The 27,722-nt window shown below is 41.0% G+C and overlaps 1 protein-coding gene across 1 annotated transcript in view; it reads right to left on the bottom strand.

Annotated features, from left to right (window-relative positions):
* LOC119656527 (putative leucine-rich repeat-containing protein DDB_G0290503) overlaps positions 1-27,722 on the bottom strand; it is a 112,899-nt gene that overhangs the window by 71,680 nt on the left and 13,497 nt on the right. The window contains exon 2 of the mRNA XM_038062873.1: positions 22,435-22,515. Coding sequence (XP_037918801.1) covers positions 22,435-22,515 — 81 coding nt within the window. The remainder of the gene's footprint in view (positions 1-22,434; positions 22,516-27,722) is intronic.

Here is a 27,722-nt window from a genome sequence, read left to right on the forward strand (position 1 = left end):
CAATACTTCTGCAAATCTTCCTGCTTTTCAACAGGATAAACTTTGCAGTATCTTTGTTTGGAGATCTGGCAGAAAAAGTTTGGTATGCCTAACAGCATTAAGCTTGTTCCCAGTTTCAGATAGCAGCACTGACACCCCAATTGCTGGTCCCCATCTGGGCATAGGGGAAGTTGAAGTTTCTTTTGCTAAGGCATCCGAGATTTCAGAGTAATTCCACCGGATTGAATCTAGAAACAGAGTTCAATCAGTTTCTACATTCCTGAATGATTTTTGAAGTCGACTATCGTTGAAGGTTGCAATGCGTCTGCCCTTCAACCGCTCGTCAATCATCCAGGTTGCCGCCCTTAGGAACGCATACACTTCAGCCTGAAAGACGGTTGTGTATTGTCCCAAGGGAAAAGCCCACTTCTCGTTTTTATTCCAGAGGTAGGCTCCAGAACCAGTTTTTGCTTTTGAGTAGATACCTCTTGCAACACCTTTGTGTTTGTCTTCCCACTTCTGAGACCGGTTCTCCCGGGTGGTGCACTTCCAAGAGAGTCTGTATAGACTCAACTCTGGAGTTCGTGAAAGTAGCATCCGGGTTTCTAAGAACCATGGAACCGTTTTGCCACGTTGGTCTCGAGAAATAGGATAAGCCTCTTCACTCTAAAGTGTGCGATTCAGAGTTTCCAATTGATCTTTGTAGTGACCGTGGCTTCGCGACGGGAGCGGAATCTCATTCGCCTCTTTCTGAATTAATTTGTTCAAATAATACATTTCATAATGTGCAATTACCTTAATGTTCGCCACAGATTCCACATTATTGAATGCATTCGGGCAAATTGATATTGACAGAGGGGAATGATTTGCCGCATCGGTAGGCGCATGCGCATGTTGCTGCAGTATGAACTTTCGGAGTTCAACAGAGTTGAAGGCTAGTGTAGCAGCATGGGGATCTTTTCTTGGATGAAAAGCTGTGCAACGACCGATGAGACGAGGAGAAAGGTTTTGGTTGGCACCGGGAAAAGTGGTGAAAGAAAGACGGGAGGGAACGATCGACGAATTTCGCTGAAGCATCTGGTGGTATCGGGCAGCCCCTGTCCTGACTCTTGAAGGTGAATCCGCTTGTAACTGACTTGGCCCTTTACGATATTGTGCACACTCCTGGTTTTTTCTCACATAGACACAGCCAGGAGCGTAAAGAGATATGCTGGAGCAGAGCAAGTTGCTGATTGGTTTAAAGGCGCCGATGGAGCGGCGTGCCACGTAAATCTGGAAGGACTCGAGATGATTTGTTCAACACCATTGCTGGTATCATTGACTTCTGCCATTGCGGACAATTGTCCAAAGGCTTTAATTGTGATTATTACAAATCGTTACTTATTACTTTTCCATTTTCTTTTATTTTTATATTTACTTTTTTGTTTGGAGTGGATGAATATATCATGAATTGTGAATTACTTTTTTTTTTATTTGAGGGTTTCCTCCCTCTATCTTCCTCCTTGTCCCCGCAAAAAACCTTATTAGAGGAGACTTACGGCTCCACGCGTGCGGTCGAGCCGTTTTTTTTATTTTTCAGTTTTAGTTCGCGTTCTGGTTTTTTTTTCGTTAAGTCGTCGCGAATTCCATCGTTTGTTGTCTACGTCGAAACCCGGTGTAAACCCACGTATCGGTATAGACACGTCAATTTTGAATTAATGACACGTGACGGATCAAAGTGCTCAAAGGACCTCCCCACATTTCCGAGCCTGGCTAGCACAGAGTGCAAGAACGTGTCAACCGAGAACTTTGATGGAGTTTCAGTCTTTGCGGGCGGCCCTTAACGGTCAATTTTGCAAACTTTTTAGGTTTCTGGGATAGCTCTTCCCTCTAGGTCGTTCTCGGCCATGGATGAGACCGTTTGATCCTCCTATTTCCCATAAGTTCATTAAATCTTTTATCGCCAAAGGAGTCCTTAGTTACCTAGGGAGCTCAACTTTGTCGCCAAGGGGTTCATTGAACTTTGTCCAATTCGTTTTCCTAGGATTCCGTGTTTGTATTACAGGCTATTGGCCTGTAATAGTTAGACTAAATTCTAAGTAACGGTAATTTGAGAGTGACACTTCATCAAGCACCCGCCAGTTTCTCATCAACTGTAACAACTTTGAAACGCAGATTATTAAGTCAATTACTTCACTTCTTCTTGATACTACACAAAGGCGCACCTTACGTTTGCTGTCATTAAACCAACTGAAGTAATGAAATCAAATAGTCTCTCTCCTGTAGGATTGCATTTCCTACTGCTCCAATAAATATGTTAAGCGTTCGCGTCACAACCACATTAAAAGTTCGGGCACTACTTCATTTTGTATACGATACGAGATCCTTTAGTTCTTGCTTCGGTGGAGGATTCAAAGAATCATAGGGTAAGTAAGCAGAGATAATTATGATGTTGTGTCACTTGGCTCTATCGAATGCCTGATCTGGGTGCAATCTCGAGGCTTTCAAATCCCCATCTAGCGTATCAAGCCACCGTTGTTTAGGTCTGCCTTTTGGTTGTTTACCATCAACTTCGATGTTCAGACCAATCTTGGCAAGTGAATTGTCGTTGGCACGAATTGCGTGACCATACCATTGAAGACGCCTCTATGCAACTTTTCCACGATCGGTGCAACGATAACGGATAACGATCGCGGATATCCTCATTTCGGATGTGATCTAAACGTGTGACGTCACTAGTCCAACGTAGCATCTTCATCTCCATTACCGCAAGACGTCGTTCATTGTCTTTTATAGTCGGCCAACACTCAGAACCACAGAGAGCTACTGGACGGACGACATTGCGGTAAATTTTAGATTTGAGACGTTCGTTGATACGTCGATCACAAAGGACACCAGTTGTGGAACGCCACTTTATCCAGGTTGCGTTAATGCGTGAAGCAATTTCATAACGCAGTTCTCCATTGGCCGATGGCGTTGACCCGAGGTATTTAAATCGCTCAGTTATTGGCAGGTCATTGTCTTTGGCAGCGGTAGCGCCTGTTTCATGGGGATCGGTCGTCAAAAATTCAGTTTTGTTTAAATTCAATCTGAGACCGTGTTGCATGAGGCGATCATTCCATTTTTGAACAAGTTGCTCGAGATCATTTTTGCTATCAGATGCTAGAAAAACATCATCTGCATAAAGCAGTGTGTAGGGCGCTGGACGTTGGATATCCCGTGTGACAGTGTCCATAACAAGAACAAAAAGAAGTGGTGAGAGGGCGCTTCCTTGATGAACACCAACAGAGACACGAAGCGGTTTTGATACACCCGCCATAGTTCGAACTTTACTTTTCGGATCGTGGTAGCGCAATTAAACCCACCGCACGAGTTCTTCTGACACGAAGTGTTGTCGTAAAGCATACCAGATGAGTTCGTGTAACTCATGGTCAAACGCTTTCTCTAGATTCAGATATGCAATGTAAAGAGGGCGATGCTTCTCACGGTGTTTCTCCATGAGTAACCGCGCAGCGTGTATTGCGTCAGTAGTTCCGCAGTTCTTTACAAATCCGGCTTGATTCACGGTTACTTCAACCATTTCGCGAATACGATTGTCAAGAATGCGTTCAAAAATCTTGATCGTATGGGAAAGTAAGGGGCTGGGACCGTAATTTGACCATTCTGCTGGACTACCTTTCTTTTTCCATATTGGAATAGTGGTACTTTCTTGCCAGTCAGATGGTGTTCTTCCTTCCTGAATAAGCCGGTTAAATAGTTCACTGAGTCACAGTGTTGGGTCCCAGCTCTTCGCTTTCCAGAACTCAGATGCGATGTCGTCAGGTCCTGTTGCTTTCCCCGACTTCATTTGTTTTATTGGCTCCTCGATTTCAGTTGCGTTGACTGGTGGAGCTGGTCCAAATGTCGGCAATGATTGTGGAAGCAAACTCTTCAGTTGAAATCTGTTCGAAGTACTCTCGCCATCTATCCGTTGCGGCTTGACGGTTGGTAAGCAAAATACCGTTCTTGTCATTAACGCAACAGAAGTGTTCGAAATCCTGTGTGCGTTCATTACGGCTTTTAGCAAGTCGATACAGATCTCTCTCGCCATCCCGAGTGCCCAATTTATCGTAAAGATTTTTGAAATGGTTCGCTCGGGTGACAGCGACCGCTTTCTTTGCTTCACGGTTGGCATTCTTATAAATTCACCAATTAGCAGGCGTTTTATAGCTGAGAAATTTGTGGTAGAGGCGTTTCTTTTCACGGACCTTCATTTCAACATCATCATTCCAAAGCCAAGTATCACGGTTGATGTATCGCTTACCCGGCACGGTGACCCCGAAGGTTGCAGAGGCTGCTTTGTGGATCGTGTCTTTCATTTGGTTCCATGATTCTTCCACATTCGTAATGGCCGGCAATCGTATGAGTGAAATCGTTTCTTCTTTCTTCTCACCAAATCGCCACCATTTAATGCATCGCGGGCCAGTGCGTTCCTCACGCTGTTTTATCGGTGGTTTAATTCGCAGGACGGCAATCAACGGCAGATGTTGAGGTGCGATGGTCTCATAGGGAACGACTTTGCAATCAGTGACAGTGGTAAAATGTCGGCGTCTTATGAGAATATAGTCGATTTGCGTTTTACTGTTCCCACTATAAAATCTAGGAAGATAAGACAATGGTTTGATGAACCATGTATTTATAAGTACAAGGTCATGGGTGTCCGCAAAATCGATAATTCATTCGCCACCCTCATTGCGCGCTCCGAACCCCTTTCTCCCATGGCACCCGTTACCGTCTCCCTGTTCACCCACATGACCATTAAGGTCACCGGCAATGATTATATAATCTTCAGCAGGCACGTGACAAGTCTTTTCATCGAGAAGTTGCCAGAAGGCATCTTTTTCGGCATCAGGTCGACCTGTCTGTGGTGCGTACGCGGTGAAGAAGTGAATAGTGCGATCAGCTGATATAATGGTGAGCTTCATCAGCCTATAGTGGTCATCATATATAATATCCTTTTGTTTCAGTTTTCAATCTATATATTCTTGCTAATTATTTGTTTTCAATAAAATGGTTTAAAAGCTCAGGGAAAATCTGGATAGTAATCTCAGCAAGGGAGGAGAGAACGGTTGTGCATTGCACGCAACCTGCAAATTCGAAACCCTCTTAACACCTAGCGAATTTGCGAAGATTGGAAAAAGGGAAGCTTGAGTTTGTGTGATCACGAGAAGCCACAATGCGATGACGATACTCTTGGATAACCGTTTATTCAGGATACACACTCTTAAGATGAGTATGACTAATATTTTTTTTTTTTTTTAACTTCTTCGTTGAAGCTAAATTGGAAAATTTTTTGGCGCTTTGAAAAAGAAGCAATAAATCAAAGTCGTTGTAGACATTTAGCAAAATTATTTCTTTTTACAATCGATATAACTCTTGAACATAACGAAAAAAGTGCTGAGCCTGCTGCTAGGCTGTTGCTTATTATATTTTTATACTCATAGCTTCATTATGGTCTTCAATGTGCAATTTCCCAAGAGACGAGAAATTCCAGTTTCAAAGTTTTTGCAAAATTAATTAGACCAGGTCAAACTGTCCAGAATATCCGAAACTCCCCTACATTTTACAAAATATTAAAAAATTCACCAAGTGATAAAAAGAGCGATGTGAATAGGGCATGTGCTATAGGAAGTTGTTACAAAGACCTTAAATCATCTGAGTTCACATTCCCAGCTAGGATACAAATCACTACCAATGCTAACGCGGCAATACAGAATATTTACCCTATATTGTGTTCTCCAATGTTCATTGACATTTCATAAATTATATTTGCTTTCTGAAAGGCTTTATGATCTAAGAACAATATATTAATCGAGTGCACATGCACAACAGCGAAATATAATTCCCTGGCTCATAACCTAGCAAATATTCTAGATATCTAAATAAGGAAAATAGAAAAGTTTATTTTATGATTTCAATATAATGGGAAAAGGCTGGGGTAAACAACTAACAATGAGTTAGATCCATTGGACTGAAGTAAGAGCAATAAGAAAGTAATTTCCGATAGGTGCATTTGCGGTGAGGTTTCCTTTTGTAAACTGATTAGAACATGATTCTGTAAGAGACTGCAAAGAATATGCAAGTAATTTCACCAATTTAGATAAAACACGCACAATAGACTATTATCGGAGAATAGGGTAAATAATTATTCGCACGTACACGGTTGAATGTTGAGATGGCCTCAAAATGGAAGGGATCGGGAGAATATTTCAGATCCTAACGCAGTACAATTGCAAGCAAGATGAAGGGCTGATTTTCACGGGTTTTCAAGATGAGAGTATGTCTTGTTTTTGAGGTTGAAAATACGATCTTCCTCAATCTATCGCAATCGTTCCGTCCACGCTGGATTATGAGCACAACTGTAGTGTGGGGTATAACCACTCAGTTTCTGCTGAAATTCAATTAAATTTCTAAAACATTGAAAATTACACAAGGCTATTGATGAAGCGATACCCTTTCTTGGTCGCTGGAACTATATCAATATTTACCGGTTGGCAGGTGGATCAACATAATTCGAGCATACAAAAGGCACTAAACGAAAGAAAAAGAAAGAATCTTACAGTTCAAAGAACTTGTAGACTTTATCTGGAAAACAAATTCTCACCCACATACACAAAAATGTGTCCTCTCTATGTATTTTCAACTCATGATAAAGAGGCTATCAAAAAATTGTTCATATCAAAAATAGGAGAACATTTTTACGGGCAACTTTCATAAACTCTCAACTCTGAGTGTTCTGTTCACGCAAACACTGAAAACACCTTATCTTTCTTTTTCTACAAAAAAAAGGAAGCGTCTTGTTTAATTATTTACATTTATAGAGCGATATGTACAGCTTACACCCTACATTATTCTCTTTAAATTACCTTTTTGTTGTTACTCGAAAGGTGTACAACGAGGCCGCTTTTTCCGTAGGTTGGTGATATTTGCTAGTGAGCGATAGGCAATATGTGTTCACATAAGTATGTGCGGCACAATAAGAAAACGCTTTCATGAACAAAAATGTATTGCACGGCTACTAAACAAATTAATTTTTGGTGATGAAATAGTGAGCCATGATAACCTCCTCCATTCCAGGGGTGTGATTAATTCTAGGTGAACTCTCATATTGGGATGGTAATATGGAATTTAATCGAGAGTCGCGAAATGGAATTAGGGACAAACCAAAACTCCTATTACAAATTATTGGAATTCGAAGCCTTAATCTACATATTAGAGGCTAGTATTGCTTCTTCTTTTAATTATGATCTTCCTGTTAATCCTTTCAGTGGGTTCCGTAACGCACTGGTTACCATCTAGAATTTTTTTATGAGCCTTAGACAATTTTCCAAAAACCTGGAAGCCAGGCGAGAAATGAATATGCAAAATCATGCGCGAAATACGAGTATATTCATAAAATGCTTACAATTGTGAGGAAACTAACGAATTACTGAAGCTTGAGTAAACCCCTTTTTATTTCATGTATAATACAAGATAACCCGAATACTAATCATTTTCTTGGTTAGGTAATAATGTTTCTGTTGCTAATCGCCACATTAGATTTTTTTTAAATCTTTAGGAAGATCGTAAAACATTAAAAAAATGATTACTTTTACGGGAAATCACTGGAAATATTCCCTAGATATTAAAATAAAATAATGGTAGAATTCAGTAACAGGATAATTCAAAGTAAATATCTTGTAAGTAAAATGACTCGTGAGTTGGGGTTTAAGAATACACTCAGTCTTCCCTGCTTGTCGTAAAAGACAACTAAAAGCGATACAAACTCGTCGGCTAGCAACCTGCAAATTTCGAAACTAACATTAACAACGGATAGGGACTGACCTCACTCCGAAGACCTTTAGCTATCGAAAACGAACTATGATTGGTTTTTGGAATGTACGCACGCTTGTCGAAAACAGCGTCGAAGGTCGCTATAATGCTCCTTCTTTCCTAATTCGAGCGAGAATTACAACGATATAAGCTGGACATTTTGGAGCAAAGTGAAGTAAGATGGTGGGACCCTGAAGAATGCTTTTATCCCTCTTGCAATATGCTTTTATGCGAATCCAGTGTTGGGTTGTTTTGGACGGTTTCCGCAAGACGCGCTCTCTTTACCTGGGGACTAGTTTCTGTCAGAATTCTGACTGCAAGATTTCGATCCAAGCAGAAGAAGCATCACAATTCTACAGTGCTATCCACCAACGGACACTTCCAATATAGTGCAGGAACTCGAATTCCGATACTGTGCGAAATCCCAGGAAGTTTAGCGTAGTGTGCCTCGTGACAAAAAGGAATTTTTTATTGCACTGGTCAGGGAAGCGGAAGATGCCCCAGAACGCAATGATTTCAGAAGAACAGAATTTGCATGTAGTTGCAAACTTTTTGACGGTCCAGTGGAGGGCGTTCAGGAACACATCACCACGGCTCTTAACCGTATCACATCCGGTGAAGTTTCTCCTCTTGTGAATAAAATGCTAGTTGGTTTTTAATTTCAATCTCATGAGTGAAGGTTATTTTTAGGTATAGCTTGTAGATGTTATTCAACATATTGTTGTTTCTGGAATCACGGCTAAAATATCATCCACATATCTCAAGCCTCTCCCCACTCCTAGGTGAAATCTTTATGGCATCACTGGAAGAGAAAATGGAGCAGGATGGATCACTGCCCAATATGTGGTTCAGGTATCAACAATATATTGAATAATAACACCCTCCCTAAATGATCTTTACTCATGAGATTGAAGCTAATAAGCAGTTGCCTTTCTTGGATATATTAATCAAGCGTTACAACGACATTTTTCTTTTTCTATTTACATGAAACCCACCAGGACCCAGCGGTAATGATCCGCAGACACGCACGAAGGATAGGACGGAGTAACCTCACCACCACTCACCATTTAAAATCTCTGCTTGTCACTGAAAACGACCGAAAATGGCAGATGAGATGAGCAGTATTTATTAAATCGCTTGCTCGCATCTGACAGACGAAAAGGCTATAGTAAAACAAAAATAAAATGCTGAGATCAGGGAAATAATGAGAGTATAGTTGGAGTTATTACACTATGATAAATCCTACCTGATCTCTTTTAGTGACAGGTCCCGCGACAGGCCGACCAAGAAAACGCATACAATGTCGTTACAAACAAGATCATTGGATTGAGTCACAAGCCTCGGAGAAATGCTAGGGCGTCCACCTCAGTCGACGCGGCAGGAGGGGCCCCGGTCCTGTCGAGAAATGGACAAGGGTTCTTGACGCATAGACGGCGACAGGACGTAAGCAAGTTTGTCCGAACAAAACAAATGCGCGGCTGCACGCTAAATGTTGGTACCCTAACTGGAAAGACCGAGGAACTCGCAAGAGCCCTTCGGAAAAGACGCATTGATATCTGCGCTCTGCAAGAAACCCGATCGTCTGGTGCCAAAAGCTGCGACATTGAACGCGAACGCGGTAAAAATGGCTACAAACTTTTCTATTTTGATAGCCCACACAATCAATATGGTGTTGGCATTGCCATCGCAGAGGGTTTCCGTGATGTTATCAAAGAAGTCGAACGATTTGATGATCGGCTGATGAAGCTCACCATTATATCAGCTGATCGCACTATTCACTTCTTCACCGCGTACGCACCACTGACAGGTCGACCTGATGCCGAGAAAGATGCCTTCTGGCAACTTCTCGATGAAAAGACTTGTCACGCGCATGCTGACGACCATATCGTCATTGCCGGCGACCTTAATGATCATGCGGGTCAAAAGGCAGACGGTAACAGGTGCCATGAGGGAAAGGGGTTCGGAGCGCGCAATAAGGGTCGCGAGCGTATAATCGATTTTACGGACACCCATGAGCTTGTACTTATGAATACATAGCTCATCAAACCATTGTCTCATCTTCCTACATTTCACAGTGTGAACAGTAAAACTCATTTTACCACTGTTACTGATTGCAAAGCCATTCCCTATGAGATCATCGCACCTCAACATCGGTCATTCGCCACCGATAAAACAGCGTGAGGAACGCATTAAATGGTGGCGATCTCGTGGGGAGGAAGGAAAAATGACCTCCATCACGCGATTACCGAGCATTACAAATGTGGAAAAATCGTGGAATCAAATGAAAGATCTGATCCACAATGCGGTCTCTGCAACCCTCGGGGTCACCAAGCCGGGTAAGCGATACATCAACCCAGATACTTGGCTTTGGAATGACAATGATAAAATGAAGGTCCGTTAAAAGAAACGCCTCTACTACAAATTTCTCGACCATTAAACGCTGGCCAATTGGCCAATTTATAAAAATGAAAATCGGGAAGCAAAGAAAGCAGTTGCGGTCACCCGAGCGGACCATTACAAAAATCTTTACGATTGAACCAGTTCCACCTGTCAGGATCCGGTTACTTTCCCATACCATGAAGATTTTTGAACGCATTCTTGACAACCGGATTCGCGAAATCGTTGCAATAACCGTGAATTAAGCCGGATTTATCAAAAACTGCGGAACTACTGACGCAATACATGCTGCGCGGTTACTCATGGAGAAACACCATGAGAAGCATGGCCCTCTTTACATTGCATTTCTGGATCTAGAGAAAGCGTTTGACCGTGAGTTACACGAACTCATCTGGTATGCTTTAGGACAACACTTAGTGCCAGAAAAACTCGTGCGCTGGGTTAATTGCTCTACCATGATCCGAAACGTAAAGTTTGAAGTATGGCGGGTGTATCAAAACCGCATCGTGTCTCTGTTAATGCTCATCAAGGAAGCGCCCTCTCACCACCCCTTTTTGTTCTTGTTATGGACACCGTCACACGTCACCCTATACGCTGCTTTATGCAGATGATGTTTTCCTAGCATCTAATAGCAAAAATGATCTCGAGCAACTTGTCCAAAAATGGAATGATCGTCTCATGCAACACGGTTTCAGATTCAATTGACACGTACATCGGTGACAAAAAACACCAATGCCACTTCATTCAGGTTGCGCTAATGCGTGAAGAAATTGCATAACGCACTTCTCCATTTTGATCCAAGGTAGGTGTTGTCTTTCCCCGTCGCGCTGACAAGTAGGATTACTCCAATGTTGTCAGTGCTTTTGTAAGTGGAGGATGAACCAATTCTTTAATTGAAATCTGCTCGAAATATTTTCGCCATCTATCCGCCGCGGTTCGTCAATTAGTAAGCAAAATGCCGTTCTTATCATGAACGCAACAGAAGTGCCTGATATTCTGTCTGCGTTGGAGTCAGATTTTGACAAATCGATGCAGATCTCTCTCATCATCCTGAGTGTTTAGTTTATCGTAAAGTTCTTTGTAATGGATCGCTCGGGTAACTGCAAATAATTTTCTATGCTTCCTAATTGGCATTCTTGCAAATTAGCAAGAATCAAAAAAGCTTGCGACAACTTCAACATGGAGTGCTCTTCACAAGAGGAGCACTCCGGAGAAACTAATAGTTATTACCAGAGCGACATATGATGACTCCAAATGTTACATGTTGTACCGAGATAAAATTTCAGAGGAATTCGAGATTCAAAGCGAACTGCCACAGGGTTCGATTTTGTTACCTATATCATTCTTCTTGTTATAGGTGACGTCCTTCATGCTGTCTTGGCCGGAGGTCGTGGAGGAATTCAATGGACTATGACATCTTTCCGCAAACACCTCGACGTAGATATCTATTTGATATTTCACCGGGTCATGGACCTTTGGCAAATGGCTCTGGATTTGGAAAGCAAGCCAAGGCATTGCAATCCTCAATAAAAATTTGAGTTATCCACCCTCAGTTAACACCTCGAGCTTTATTTCCAAATTCTACTCTCATTGTCACGTTGGCAATCCCTCGACAAGGTGAACGAAACAGATTGACAAACTGTTCACAGTACACTACTGCCTTGAAGCCCAAAATTGAACCTAAAATTAGATCAAATGCAACGAACAACGTCTACAACAACGGAAACAAGTCGGGAAACCGGGAGCTCGGCGCTTCAGGTATGAAAAGTTTTGTTTGCTTCTTCTGTGAGTATATTTGAGTCCAGAACTATCCCATTTGTGCGTACCCCATTATGTATATGCATTTAGCATGTCAGACTACCCACTTTAGTGTCATATTGATGTTTAGTTGCAGTAAATTTACACGGAAAATCAACTTTGAACTACTGTGACTTTGTTAGTAATAGTATGATTTTGATCAAACTTGGAGGTAATATGCTTTATATTATATTCTATACTGCTACTAACTTTTATAACTCTGGGATAAACTTAAGGGGGGTTTTTACTCAATTTCCCCAAAAATATGGAAATATACTATTAACTTAATTTGTGTAGATATCAATATGTAGAGTATTTTGAGGCCTGGGTACCATATAGAGGCAGCTTCATGATTTTTTTCAGATTTTTCAGTTGAGTAGTTTCTGAGAACGGGTCTGTTAAAGAAATCATCACTTTCCACCCCTCCCACTCCCCATCTTTCTAACAAAATTAAGTACTAATTGAGACCTTTCATTTGATACCCAACATGACTATATTCGGTGAAAAAAAAATTGTACAGCCCCATTTTGTATGTTTCTGCAAACAAAACCTTAAAGAGACTACGAATTTGGAACCTGGAATGTACGCTCCCTGTTAAGAACTGACGCTCTTAGAACACTCATCGAACAGATCGAAAAGTAGAGATATAAATGTCTTGGCTGTCCAGGAAATCAAATTATTGGCCAGTGAGGCATTTGAGTCTGAAGCTTCCTCCTTAAAAGCGTTTACGAAAATTTCGCCCACAATATGACATACTTCAAAAAATCAATCAAAGAATCAGTACCCTTCGAACGAAAACTGAATTTTTCAATGTTTGGCTGATCAACTTATGCGTATGTTCCAACGCAAGAGAAAGACGATTCAGTAATAGACGAAATCTACATGCTTTTTAAGTCAGTATTTGATTCACTGCCCACAAACAACGTAAAGATAGAACTTAGTGACTTCGATGCCATGATCTAAAAAAAACTGATTCACCGTGGAACTACTGGAGGCTACAGCCCCAAAGAAATAATTAGTGAGAACGGAATAATGAATAGTTTGACGAAGAGTGTCAGTAAACAATATTGGAAGGAAGCCACTAGGGCCAAAGGAGACAAATACGTAGAATTAATATAGTATGTACCGCTGATATAATCTGCAGATAGAAGAAGCGAAAGCACATAAATACCGAGATCTGCAAATTGAAACCTAACTTTAAGAGGCGTGATTTACATTCGTGCGAAGAGAAAGGATTTCAGCCCAAAGCCATATATTTTAGGGACGCAATGGAGAATTTTATTGGAGACATGAAGGGGATTAAAAATCGTTGGGCCAACACAATCTTCGCGTATCGAATGAATAGTGGTGGTACAACCTTCCATCCTATCACCTACACTCGTAGAAATCAAGGATGCACTAAAACCTGAAAAACAATAAAGCCCGCCAGCAAAGAAAGTGTGGGGATGGTGACCAAGCTTCATGAGCCCATAATTAAGTAAAATACAAAACAAGATGTTTCCGCACAGACTCCGGATCAAAGTAACCCCATAGGCTAGCGTCGACATTATTCAACGCGGCTCTACAATAATATTCTTCGAAAGATAACAATGAATATAAAAGGTACGTTACTGTACAGATCATCCCAGATAGAGCTGAACGGAGGCTCCTTTTACTTGTTGACGAAGTAGTGAAGCAAATTGGACTAATAATAAAGGAAGGGAGGACCGCTTTTTATAGGGATGCAGTGTTCATTAATTGGCGGGTTATTCGAAGTTTAAACCATTCGTGCAACAAGAATTGTTTTTCACTGTAAAATTATGAAGAAAGGGCGGCACACCTCCCCAAAATTTTAGAGAAGGTAATTCGTATGTAAAATGGAGCTCTTACCAAAAAATCAAACGATTTATACATACGTGTACTTTCGCCAGTCAAACAGGCCGAATGGTCTAATCAAAGAAAAACGTCCAGAACTCATCAATTGCAAAGGGGTTGTATTCGTTGCGAGACCAATCGCCAATTTAGACAGCCCCCAAAGGCTGTTTGGGATGTGTTGCCTAATCCACCATATTTCACAGACCTTGCGCCTTCAGATTACCATTTCTTTCATTCCTTCCAAGAACGAAATTCGAAAGGTAGGTCGTTCCGCCAACGTGGAATTTTAAAGCTTGGTGGAAGCTGACGGAAGGTCGTCGAGCAAATGGTCAACGCATTAATGATATGACTTTCCAGATTGTCCAAAAATTAAGAAGCCGAGTTCTTATCCAAGCTTTCAACTTTACAATTCTATCTTCGTCGATTATTACGTGGATAAACATGCAGATAGGGAATGCAAGACTTTTAACTATAACAATCTTTACTTGGAAAATTATAGAAATAAAAAACACGAAGCGAGTCAAGTGAAGTGGTTAATAGGACATTTGTCGCAAACCCTCCCAAACTGGCCACTCACTTAAAAGCAGCTGGTTTTACTAGTTTTATAAGGAGATCCTTTGCATTACGACCCTCTTTCCTCCAATCTGGACTCGGGTGATGAAATTCTGATTGGGCGAAGAATGGAAAATTCAATATCACGAACCTATTGTTAATACTGTACCAGGAAAATGTTAAAAGAATGCAATGAATTTTCGATATGAAAAACATTTTTGTGGTCTAAACTAAGGTAATAAAATGGGGAAGGTCAATTAGGTAGAAACATAACAACGAAATATGCATAATACAATTTCAAAATAATGGAAAAACTTACACATTCATTTCACCAATCATTCCGTCTTCAATTCGGTAATGACTTTCACACGTTCTAGACATGATCTTGATATACAAGTAACTCGTCATACAGCGTTTGATAGGGACTGAATTTCTGCTGGTTAACGTTTGTAGCACAACACACGGTAGTTAAAAAATCAATTAAAAGACAACCATTCACAACCATTCTGAGACAAAAATGACACCAAAACGCGGACTGAAACTAAATGAGCAGAATTAACAGGTGGTTTGCCTTTTTATACCCTTATTATGCTAATTTAGATGATCCCTCATGTACTTATTGAACACATCGAACAGTTTACCATAGTAACATAGATAACCCAAGGTGCAATATAATTAAGGATATTCACCAATATGTGCCCATATGTAGTACTGCTATGTAATCACGTACATATTTACTTAGGGATGTGTGAAGCATGTGATCATTGTAGGTAGGATCTGCTATTGAGGAAGTTTCGTATCTATATATGTAAATTCGAAGCGATGGATCGATTAAGCCAGCTTTTATCATAGGCGATGAATTTTGACGAATTACATAGATACCGAAATTTCATATTACAAAGGGGGTGATTTCCCACCGTTTTCAACCCCTTATGTGGAGACTGCAAGTGGCTGTATTATCGCACTACGATAAACATATAAACACGAGATACGAAGGAACAAATGGATGAGTCTAGTCTCAGGTCCATATAATATGGATCAATATTTTTATCTAAGCAAGATGTCGGGGACGCGTTTCAGCTAATGCGAGTGTTTTTATATGAATATTAGGCTAAAGCTCATTAATCATGTTAATTTCAGATTTATCTACTGATTTATGTTTAATAAGCAATAGAGTTCAGGAAAGTATAGTTCAGTGTATAAGCTTGATTTCAAATCATTTGATAAAAGTGGAACATTTTTATGTTGTATGAAATAAATCAAGGAAAAATACTGACCTATTTTCAAGCAAAGCCACCTTGTGGCTCTCTTTTACCGTTTTCAAAAACCTTCTATTCGGTAGCCGGAATCATAAAGTTCATCTTTCGTATCTCTTTTTGACTTGTAAGAAGAAAGGAAAAGAGGCGCAATCACGGTACCAAATATAAAACTAGCAACATTCCAACCTTTATTTTTTTTAATTGGAAATGTCCCTACCGCAAAGCAGCAAATGCGTATACAAATAACAGGAAGTCAGAGACTTCATAACAAAAAGAAATATCAGTGCCTAATTAAGTTCTTAAACAATTAATTCTTTTTAAGATTTTGTGTGAAACGAAACCTTATTAGAATCGATGTCTGTTATTAGAATCGATGTCTGTCTGTCTGTCATACTCGATTTATTCGGAAACGACTGGACCAATTGTCACGAAAATTGGTAAGAGCACCATCCCAAGCAATGTAGAATACTTTTAGAATCAGAGGCCTTTCATTTACGAACCCTATTCTCGTGCTAAAAATTATCCAAGTGTAATTCTCCCAGCAAGTGAAAGACATGGCTTGGACGGTATACCGAATAAGGTTTTTGAGCTTACAGTGCGTGTGTATCCGAGGGGCAAGTCATTCCTCTGTTGGCCCATGTCTCTTAGACACAAACGGGAAAATGTTAGAACGGATAAACTACCATAGATTGCTCATAGTTGTTGACAGCCATAAAAAGTCTTCAAATCAGGATTGCATCAAGCCACATCAAATATTCATGTCATCAAATTGGTTACTAGTTTGGCCGAAAATGTAATTCATAAAAAGAGTAGTAGCCTGGTGGTGGTGGAGAAATGCATTCAGTTCGACCATTTGGAGGCTTATACAGAAGCCCCTGGCGGCGTTTGGTATTCCCAGCTATCGTGCTGGGATTGTCGACAGCCTCTGGTATTATACGGAATACGTCGTATGTTCAGGTGTCCCACAAATCGAAATCCGAATTGCGCATTCGACAATAATTCCTTCTTCTTGATATGCCCGTTCAAGGCTTTCAATACCGAAACCTCAAATACCTTGCTGATGTTAGGCAGCAAACTGATTGGGCGGGAGCTCTTAGGACCGGATGAATCCATCCCTCCCTTTAAGATCGGGAATACTTGGGCTTTCTTCCATTGTCTTGGAAAGAAGGAATTGTTTGATGTGTTTGATCGATGTGGAACATTATGTACAATGATGTACTAAATCTTCCGACTCCGTGAATACAAGTCATCTTGAAAATGCTGAATTTTTCACATGTGAAGTAATCAATGCTATTGAGGCTTGGTTTGAGAGTGGTGGGCTAGCACTTATGGTAGAACAAACGGAAGCGATCCTCATAATCAAATAATATACAGCCATGAGACTCATAAGCTTATAATTTGAGAAATAATCTAAAGTTTATCAAAGCACAGAGACATAGATAGTTGGAACATCTAATAAGAATGCCAGTGCTCCATATTGCGGGATATTTTATGATTCTGGGATGAATTTAAGGGCGCTGATAGCAGAAAATTTAACAAATCTAGTAGTGTATTATTCCTGATTTTATTTAAATAGAAATTGATGTGGAAATGTTTTAATGCCTAAATATCGTATACAGACATCACCATAAGTTTTTTTTTCTGAGAATGGGCTTTGAGATAAATTATCACTTTCCATTTAACGCATCTCATCCCCGTTACAACAAAACTAAAACCTGCCCCGGAAAAAACAAATCGGAATATTTTATTTGATACCACAGCGTGCGTATGAACATGCCCCTGTTCAAGCGTCGGTCAGGTAGGTGAAAAGAAAACGTCTACCCGCAGAAAAAAAGTGACTATGAAGAGGACATCTAGAACAGAACACCGAAAACTTGTTAGTATATGAAGAGTGTTTGACAGTAGTTGCGTCCCAGGCAAACAAGCAGCTGGTAGATGGACAGCTCAAAGAGAATAAAGGACGGCTCGAGAAATAGTACTTCTTATGGAGCACAAGCAGGGCCGTAGAATGGATATCCAGGCCTGGAGTGAAAATTATACATCTTGTATGTATATCATGCAGGTCCGCATATAATCCAATTTTTCACTGAAATTTCTATACTGAGCCCCAGAGAAAGCTTCGAGGAATCCCCTCTCTCCAGGCCTGAGCACAAGGACACTACTAAGTGAAAAGCTGGCGCTCGTCATGCCTATAAATGTAACAAACGAACAATCATTACCGTTGAGGACAGGGAGGATATTGGCACTGCTTTGGTTAATTACTTTGCCACCACAGTAGATAATAATAAAAGTGATAAGGAAAAACAAATGGGGAAACCGAAAACTGGACGCTTCAGGTATGTGCATTTTTTTATGAAGACATTTGAGTGTGCATTTGTCCCATTAGTACGTAGCACGTGAAATATCCGTACATTAAGTGAGAATATCATTTTTCGTGCGATATTGACATCCTTGAATTTGCAAAGAAGCGACAAATTTGACCGATTGTAACTGTGTTAAAAACAGCGCCACCAAACTTGGTAGGATTATGTTCTATATTATAGCCTTGCAAAATCTCGTGGATCTAGGATTAACTTAAGGGGGGTTTACTATTAACTTTATTTGAACAGTTATCGGCATAGAAGGTATTTCGAAGCCTACGCATCATATAGGGACAGCTTCTTAATTTTGTTCAGATTGTTCGGTTGGGTTGTTTCTGAGAATGGGTCCATTCAAGAAATTATCACTTTCGACCCCCTGCAATCCCCACCTTTCTATCAAATGTAAAAATTAAGACTGGTTCCTCAAAGTACTCACCGAGAATGTAAGGACCCCCCCCCCCCCCCTTTAAATTCGATGTAGGAGGATATAACTCACTGAATGCGTGCGCGTTCACGATTCCCACCTTTCCACCAAATTTGGTGCCAATCGCTTTTACCGTCTCCGATGCTTGTGACAGACAGACGGACAAGCAGACATCGTCTTGATTCTAATAAGGTTTTGTTCCACAACAAAAAGGACTCGATTGACACAACATAAGACAAACGAAGAAGACCGTGTACCTATCATATTGAACTGTGCGGTAAATAAATCATCGGTCCCACTCTCGAGGAATTGGCAGTTTTAATAACAGACTAAGGCATGCACTACACAATTCAATATCACCAGACTAAACCGTGGTCAACATTAAAGCACGGATAAAACGACTTAACAACGAAACTAAAGATGAAATCCGAAGTGGGGTATCAAAAATCATTCGGAGTGAGAAGCAACGAAACCCCAACTCCGATTGGTATGACCTAAAAGTAATTCGCAAACTAAGAGAAAAGCCAGTATAATGTATCAAAGCTCACTAAGGAAATAACATCAACAAATGGACAAAACTGAAGACCATAAAGCTGTACCCACAAAATTAAACAAAGGAGGCTTTTTGAATTGCGAAAGGACCCAAAACCGGGCCCTTAAACAAACGAGTAATATTTTCAATGGCATAACTAAGCTAAAGATGCCAAACCTATCATTACCAAGGATCAGATGTAAACCTTAAATACATGAGGAAGATAACGAAACTAACTACAAGATCCCCATTCTTGGATCTATGAATCATAAATCGCAAAGCCAAATTCAAATTCGAAGTTTATAGAAAACCAACAGCAACTCAGCAAGCAATAAGAGCTACTTCAGAAAATGGCGGCGTATAATTCTATGTATGATACACAGGCACAAGCACCTTTAACCATGGCAGGTTGTGACAAGGAAAATAAGTACATACTCGACACAGCTGAGAAGGATGGATACAAGAAGACCACGTTTGAAAAACAAATTAGGCTGAAACAAGGACGAATATGAAGGAGTCAATATACAACACTGTTTGACCAACCGAGCACGACTGATGAGACAAAATTGATAAGTGTGCCAATGTTCAACAATTCCCATAATATAAAAACTCTTATGGGGAAATTCAACATAGAAGTGGTTGGTACCAGCAGAGACATCACGGTTAAACGCCGACTAGGCAGCAAAAAGGACCCATTAAAAAAAGAGGAAAAAGCGGCATATATAGAATAAATTGTAGCGACTGCGACAAAGTCTACATAGGATAGACTAAGCGGCTCATTACGACGAAATTTCAAGAACACATCAAGGAGCCGGGATACGGTGAAAGACATTGGACCCATGGGAGAGCCTAGAAATAATAAGAAGCGACCCGGAAAAGTGACTTAATTCCACATAGGAAGTTGCCGATCAAGGCTTATTAGAATGATAACCTACAATACTAACAATCGAATTACAAACGCATAACAAACGCTGTCCGAAAGGGCGTTCAATGACAACAACCTGGTGGGTAGATCCATAAGAAAGAAGTTCACAATGAGCAAATTGACCCATGAAATAGCTTTAGAGTACAGGATCCTTGACGAACTTGGAGAATTGCTTCGGAAATTTCAAATACCAGACGTACATGTCAGCGCAATAAAGAACTTGCGGGAAAACATAAGGAGCAAGCAGGGGCAAAGTGTCCTACTATCTCTTTTAGATCTCTGAAATATGACCACATAGCCGCACCTTGCACAAAATACGTAGTAAATCTAATCGAAGTAGACTGTATGGTGAAAAAGGGCACCCAGCAAAGAATTGTGAGAAAGACTCTCTATGCACGCTGCGCATGCATGGAGGTTTCGATGCCAAGGGCTACGCCATAAACAGCGGAATATGCCCGCTGTCTAAGAGAAATCCAAAAGCAAGGAACAAATGAAGTCCAGTAATTCCAAGAGGAAGGTCCGGTATTTAAACGGCTCAAAAAAACGAAAAACTAACCGGAAAACCTTGTAATGTATCGTCGAATATGAGTGTTTGTTACATGAAGTAGTGTGAGAAGCAAAGGCACGATCCCCAATTATCTCGCGAAAAACTGAAAGTATGATTTACCGAGTAAGAAGCAAAGTTTCAAACGATAGACGCTGATATTGCCGAAAGCCTTTTCGTAGCTAGGCATTTTGTTTGAAAATATCGGAAGAGCATACACTTTTCGCGCAACAAAAGATAGGGTTAGTGGTATATATTATTTTCAAAAGCAGTGCGCTGACAAGGGAAATGACCTGGCAAGTTAGTGAACACTACATGCATAGTAACCAGCAAAGGTATACTGTTCAGTGTATAATGGAGAGCAGAAAAACGATATATCCAAGGAACATAGGGGCTTGTTGGACAAAAAAGTGGATTTCAGAGATGTATTATTGAAACGCACGAAATCATAAATCGCCAAATTCGACGATAATCTAAAGGTCAGATCAACAAATCGATATTCGAATTTTCATCACCCCCGTCAATCGCTTTAGACAAACGGTTCTTTGGCAAAATAAATGATCATTCAAATCTCCCGATCAACCAATTATTTCAGCGGGATAGAGAAAATATATATCGACAAGATGAAGGAAGGATTTCTTTCCGACCTAACCAAATTATTAACCTCCCTGACGAGCTTTGTTGTATTGCAATAGCGTCATTATGTAGTATGCATCCCCCACTTAGGGGACTATAGAAACCATGTATTGGATGGATTAAGGGTAGCATGTCTCGATAAAGTAAAATGAACTATTAATCGTAAATGACAAGGTTTGACATTTTAAAAGGCAAGGAGTGTTCACTTGACACTTCAGTCATGCAAATCGAAGTGAAAAGGGAGGGTAGCATTGGGAGTGTGCTCATGTTATCAAACGGAACCGACAATTCCTTTAATTTATACGCATACATATATAAACTATTTAACGCTGTCGACATTCTTCAAATTCTGCAGTGTAGTGCGTTGTTGAATTAACAAGAAGTTGACCAATTTTGACCAAATTTGATAAGGTAGCTCACATTTCGCTGTTAGAACGCACTTCTAACGTAAAGCACTTGAAGGATTACTTTTCCGATACCGTACCACCAGAAAAAAAACTTGTTATTCGGAACGTTCACACGAAAATTCAATTAAATATGGTTCTGTCTAAAACCAAATGGTTCCTATGTATTGATAAAAAGATATCGGAGATATTTTCGTTAGAAATCGATATCAAGTGGAAAAGCTAATATCGTTTATGATTGTATATATGTACGTACAGTGCTTGAAATGAATAATAGGACAGATTTGATACGGCTAGCAACTTGCACACCAGGCCCTGAAGTTTAAGTTGTATCTATTCGCGAAATAAGTGTCTATTTAACTTTCAAAGACTTTCTAGTTACTTTCGTTTCAAATTTCTTTTATATGTCATTGATATCTTGGGTTGTGAAGCTCGGATATGTATGAATCATGGTATTTTCGACTCTCGAAAATTTATCCGTGCATTTGTTTGATATAACACCGAGTCAGAGTGGTATAAAAGTATTTTACCTCCCACATTCGCACCAGAAAGACCCAGAGTATGTACCTCCCAGTCATCTAATAACAATGCTACACAATAAATTGTTGCTTTTTTATCAAAGTGTAAATATTGGTTTGAGAGTGGTGATAAGATGATAAGGAAACAAAAAAAATTAGAATTATATTCATTCTCGTTTGTGTTATATACAGACGCGATATCGGATACTCACACCTATATAGTACGTCTAATGTAAATATGAAACAACTTGTGTCGTATAAATGTATGTCTAATAGCAGAAAAAAAGTTGTTTCAACAATTTTTACGCCGTTAAAAGTTCAATAAATTTATATATACGAAATAACAATGTCTATGTATGTGGACTAGATTTTATGAGTACTCCATATTCTATTTAACTATTACTTAAACATTTGCTTCCTTACCAATGCTGATTTCGAAGAACGTCCATTATTATCTGAATTTTTTGCAAGGAGTTCCGATATCTGTTTGCGAAGCGAAGCAATCTAAAACGATAAAAAACATACATATCTTCAATAGTTTCCTTCATGCAAAAATGTGAAATTTAAAGCATTTAATAAAGTTGACTTTTTACTCATAATACAGTTGAAGTGTAGCAAGGGAATGAGTAGAATGGACAACAGGGATAGAGTGTCGACGCCAACTTAGAAAATAATTACAAGAAGAACACAGGAATGAGAGGAACTCTGATCATAATTTTATTCCAATATTTGGGGTATGATTCTTAGTTTGAATTTCACTCGGAAAACTGTCGAGATTTGTATTCCCTGAAAAAAGGTAGCTGCAGCTGGATGTACGATTAAAGAATGGAATATGTAGCTTATGCTGGTCTCGCAATTCACTAGGATCCACACGTTCCATAGCTTTCACCAATATACGAGTAAATCATTATTTCCATTCATTCGGTCATGATACCGGAAAAATTGTTTTTCCAATGCCAAGGAAAAATGAAAATCAATATGGACTGACAGTCTCAGATAATCATTACTTAATTAATAAATTAATATACTTAATTTTTAAGTGAATTGTTACTTAGCCGTAGCCGTGTAGAAAAAAGTTGACGATGCGTCTCTAGAAGAATGCAACTTGACAGTACCGAGAGACGAGGTAGAACAAGAAATCCTCTTGGAAAGTAGAATTGATTTAAAAAAAAGGTGGAGCAGAGCAAATTGCAGAAATTAGAGAAATTAAATATAGAAGTAGAAGATGTTCAGTGAACAGGATCGTTGGGAAAGCCAGTACTTCAAGAACTCTGGACGAAGTTTTTAATCAAGCAAGTTATCGAACATCATTCGCAAGTCACCTACACAAGGGCCGACCGAAGAATGGGCAACCGATAAAGAAGGAGCTCTTCAATGAACAGCTGGCGAAGAGCGTTGACATTTGTGACTAAGCCAACATTCAACAGATGCTATTGTATTATTCTGAGCATTTTTTTAAATTGTTAGTTCAGATGTTGAGATGTTCTCTTATATTCTCCTTATTTTGGTTTTGTAAAAAATATACGTTGCATTGAATTGAGTTTTTGTGTTCCTTTCCCACTGCAGCGCTCCACTCAAATCTTTTCGTATGAAGCATGCCGCGTGAAAATAGGGAGGTGGCTGGACCTTCTGCCGCCCTAACCGTCGTGTCGGTTGAAGTGTCACCGTTTTGGCGGCGGAACCCGGAGGCGTGGTTCCTCCAGTTGAAGGTGCAGTTGGAACTGGTGGGCGTTATGACGAACGCGTCACTAAACTTAATCAGGCGTTGGTTGGCCTGGACGAGGAGTCAGTCGCGCTCATTACCGACGTGGTAAGCAGAACTCCTACGCCCGGCCGAAGAATGAGCTCATTAGGCGCTGTCAGCAAGCAAGACAGCTACGCTGACGGATCTTACGCTTGGCCACCCGACCCTCAGGCAGCTACTTCGGGAAATGAAGCAGCAGGGCGAGGGTAAGTTTGGATCTGATCTGAAGTCCTTGGGGCCTTGAGGTCCTCAGACCTATGCTAGCACCATTGTAGACTTGCAGAGCAGGCCACCAATGTACTTTCCTCGAGGGTTCAAAAAACTGTATTTGCGGGGGGACACGACAACGTCTACCTGAAGCGCAACAACACGTCGCCTTACAGTGTACGACCCCCTTAATAGGCGCAATTATTTAGTAGACACCCAGACCCAGACCCAACAAGCTTTTCCCTCAGCAGCTGAAATTAGCGGCGAACTCCATGCCCACCACAACTTACGGCTACGGGTAAGTAGACGTGAGTCGTGTCTTACGTAGGACGTTTTCGTGATGCTTCATTTTAGCTGACATCAGTATTCCCATATTAGGCGTGGACTTCCTGTGACACTATGGGAAGCTTACGGATATGCAACATTGGTCCACGGAGTCCAAGTATTTGGCACATTTCGAGTTCATTTTTCTGCGTCTCCTTGACGATGACCTAATTCTTAATGTTGAAAAGTATAGATTTCTCCAACAGCAGGTAAAACTTCTAGCCCATTCCACCACACCTGACGGCATACAACCCGATCGAGACAAGGTGCAAATGACCGCGAGCTTTCCGCTGCCAAACACGGTCAAAGACCTTAAAAAGACCTTCTTGGGTATGGTACGTCGATTCCTGTCCAAAGCCACTCACCCCCAGGTTATACTTAACGCCTTCCAGTTTCATCCTAGGATCAATGAATAGCGGGAGGTTGTCTCCAAGAACGGTCCAAGCATTTGAAACAACCAAGCAGCAGCTGGTAGATTCTACACCTTTGGCATTTCCAACAACAAAATGCAGCCCTAGCCGTATTCGTTAATGACTTGCAGTAGGCACCAATTGATGAACGAAAGTTGGAAACCGTTGGGTTTCTTCTCAAAACAGTTGAATCCGACTCAACAGAATTACAACGCCTATGATCGTGAAATACTAGCCGCGAATCTGAACATTAAGTACTTCCATACCATCCGCAGTCCAATGGGATGCTAGAACGTTGGCATCAGTCGCTGAAGGCACCCATTATGGCGCGAGACGAGCCATCCTGTTCGCAGGTCTTGCCTTCGTTTTGCTTGGTCTCCATATAGCCATCCGCAAAGAGTTTGCTGCAAGCTTTGCTGATTCGGTGTAAGGAGACGATTATGATTACTACGATTACCGGGCGACCTTTTCCTTGACAAGAGAGACGCTTGAAGTCTGCACCCATGCTCTGGGGAGAAATCGTGTCACGCGGAGGTCGCTGCAGCCACCGAATGAGGATCCTTATGAGGTCCTCGAGCGTGGAGAGCACGTGTTCAGTTTGGGTGTTGGTGGCAAGCCCAAGACAAACTGAAGCCTTTGTTCATACTACAAGCGTCGAGAAATTCCGCTTTAATTGGAAGGCAGCACGCACGGAGGCATCATCATCATTATCAACGGCGCAACAACCGGTATCCGGTCTAGGCCTGCCTTAATAAGGAACTCCAGACATCCCGGTTTTGCGCCGAGGTCCACCAATTCGATATCCCTAAAAGCTGTCTGGCGTCCTGACCTACGCCATCGCTTCATCTTAGGCAGGGTCTGCCTCGTCTTCTTTTTCTACCATAGATAGGAGGCATTACCGCATCAAAGTGTATATCTGCCTAGCAAAGATATCGTTCATGACGAAAATACCGTTGTCGTCTAGATTGCGTATGTCAGAGTGTGCTGAACAGACACAAAAGACATGTACACAGCCCTGGTTGGGAGCAAGATTTGGCAAGAAAAAAAAACTCCTTACAAGATAGTTTCTTCCTTTGACAGACACGCATTTCGCGCACTCATATGTGACCGGTCTTTTATTACTTTCATGTCATTTAATCTGCCACTTAGATGTAAGACTCCCGTCCAATAACCTTGTAACCGCAAACATTCCTAACTCCTTTACCTAGTTACAGCTAACAATGTCATTTTGCACCAAAGATAATAATAATAATAATCGTTGGCGCAACAATCCATATTGGATCAGGGCCTTGAAGTGTGTTAGAGCACTTCATTCAAGACCGTAACGGTACACTAGGAGGCAATGTGGTCAGCATTGCACCAAAGATAGCCCCCTTTTAATTGCGACGCGCGTGAATCTCTTAATGAAGAGGAGGATTAACACACAATAGCTTCATTTCGTCGATAGAAGCCGGACAATATATAGGAAGACACGCTAACAAGGCAACGCGCTGTAAGAGATGCATATATCCTGCCCCCTATCTTCACATTCACATATCAGAGGGAACTAATAGCACCTGCTCAGACCCCATTCACACCACATCACACGCCTTAACATGTACACGACTCAACTTCTACCAGATCTGGATATAAATATACACTACACACTCTGCAATTGTACTCCCCAAGTGCTTGGCTTGCGTCCTATATTTTAAACGTACTCTGTTCAACTTAGGCGTTAATTCACCGAGTAGACGTACTTGTCAACAAAACGGGCAACAACGTTTTTCACACATACAAGGCACCATCGGGTTCAAAAAGTGCACTGCTTGTCCAACACCAGATGGGAAGTCTTCATCCCCATATCCTATATCATAAACATCTCCAGGACCTTGCCAGGAGAAGAGATATGCCTCTGTACGATGGAAAATTACTCCTATCCTTCTCTGATGACTTCAGGAACAAAGCAACCCTGGCAATCATTGAGAATGCAAAATAGCGCTCCCGCAGAAAACACTAACAAAAATATTTGGCATGAGATTCGATTGCCTGCAAGACAGTTTTACACTTGTCGCCAGTCATCCCATCCTGACTTCCACCATTTTAATACCGGCTAAGTCCTGACCCCATTTTCCTTTGTATAATTGCTAGACCTTTCCCCAAGAGTGATTGACATACTCCCTGAAGAAACGCCTCCGCCTTCTTTCGACGGCCCAGGCAAAACTCTTTATAAGTTTGTCAACATCAGCAAGAGGATTGACAGCATTCTGACGACTTGCGATTTGGAATCTCTTCCTCAAGCAACGGAGTTCTTTCCGCTTATTGTGAAGAGCATTAATCCCACACGTGTCATACCTCGAGGTCCCCCCTTTCGGAATTTCTCAGCATATTATTGAAGGTGCACATTCACTCACATTCAACAACTCCCATTTCTCATACAAAGAAAAAAAAAACCAAACTCAGAGAGAGCAAAGCGGTCCTCCATCCAAGAAACATACTCCAACAGCTTGCAGTTTGAGTTTGAGTAAAATTGTGTTGACATAAATAAAAAATTCAAAACCGTTTCCCTTAACCTTACTAGTAATTTTTTTATTACTTTGCAAATATGCGGAAAGGAGGAGGAATGGACAACTTCAAGCTGAATGGTTGCATGTCACCGCAGTGTCTGGTGAGGAAAGTCCAGAAACTTTGTAGTCTTACAGCTACTCACTAAGGAAGTTATCCACACCCGGCAGTTAGATATAAAATGCATATCCGTTAAATGAGTCGTCTGGCTTGGTGACTGATTCGAACTCCCGGAATCGACAACACGGCGTCGAAACGTCGAAGTGGGTTGCAGCCTAGTACCGCTTCATTACTCGCAGCGACATAATCTCGGCCGTCATTGGGGAACGTGCTTTGTTTGAAGTCACCGTGCAAACTAGTGCCCAAGAGTCGATGAGGGCAGAGGAGATGGCATCAACAACACCACGCCGCGCTTCAGGCAACAGTTTTAGTATTCGCCGAAGGATTTCATCGTCCGGCTGAAGTCTCCGCTAAGATTCGGG

Source organism: Hermetia illucens, chromosome 5, assembly GCF_905115235.1.
Source record: "Hermetia illucens chromosome 5, iHerIll2.2.curated.20191125, whole genome shotgun sequence".
NCBI lineage: Eukaryota > Metazoa > Arthropoda > Insecta > Diptera > Stratiomyidae > Hermetia > Hermetia illucens.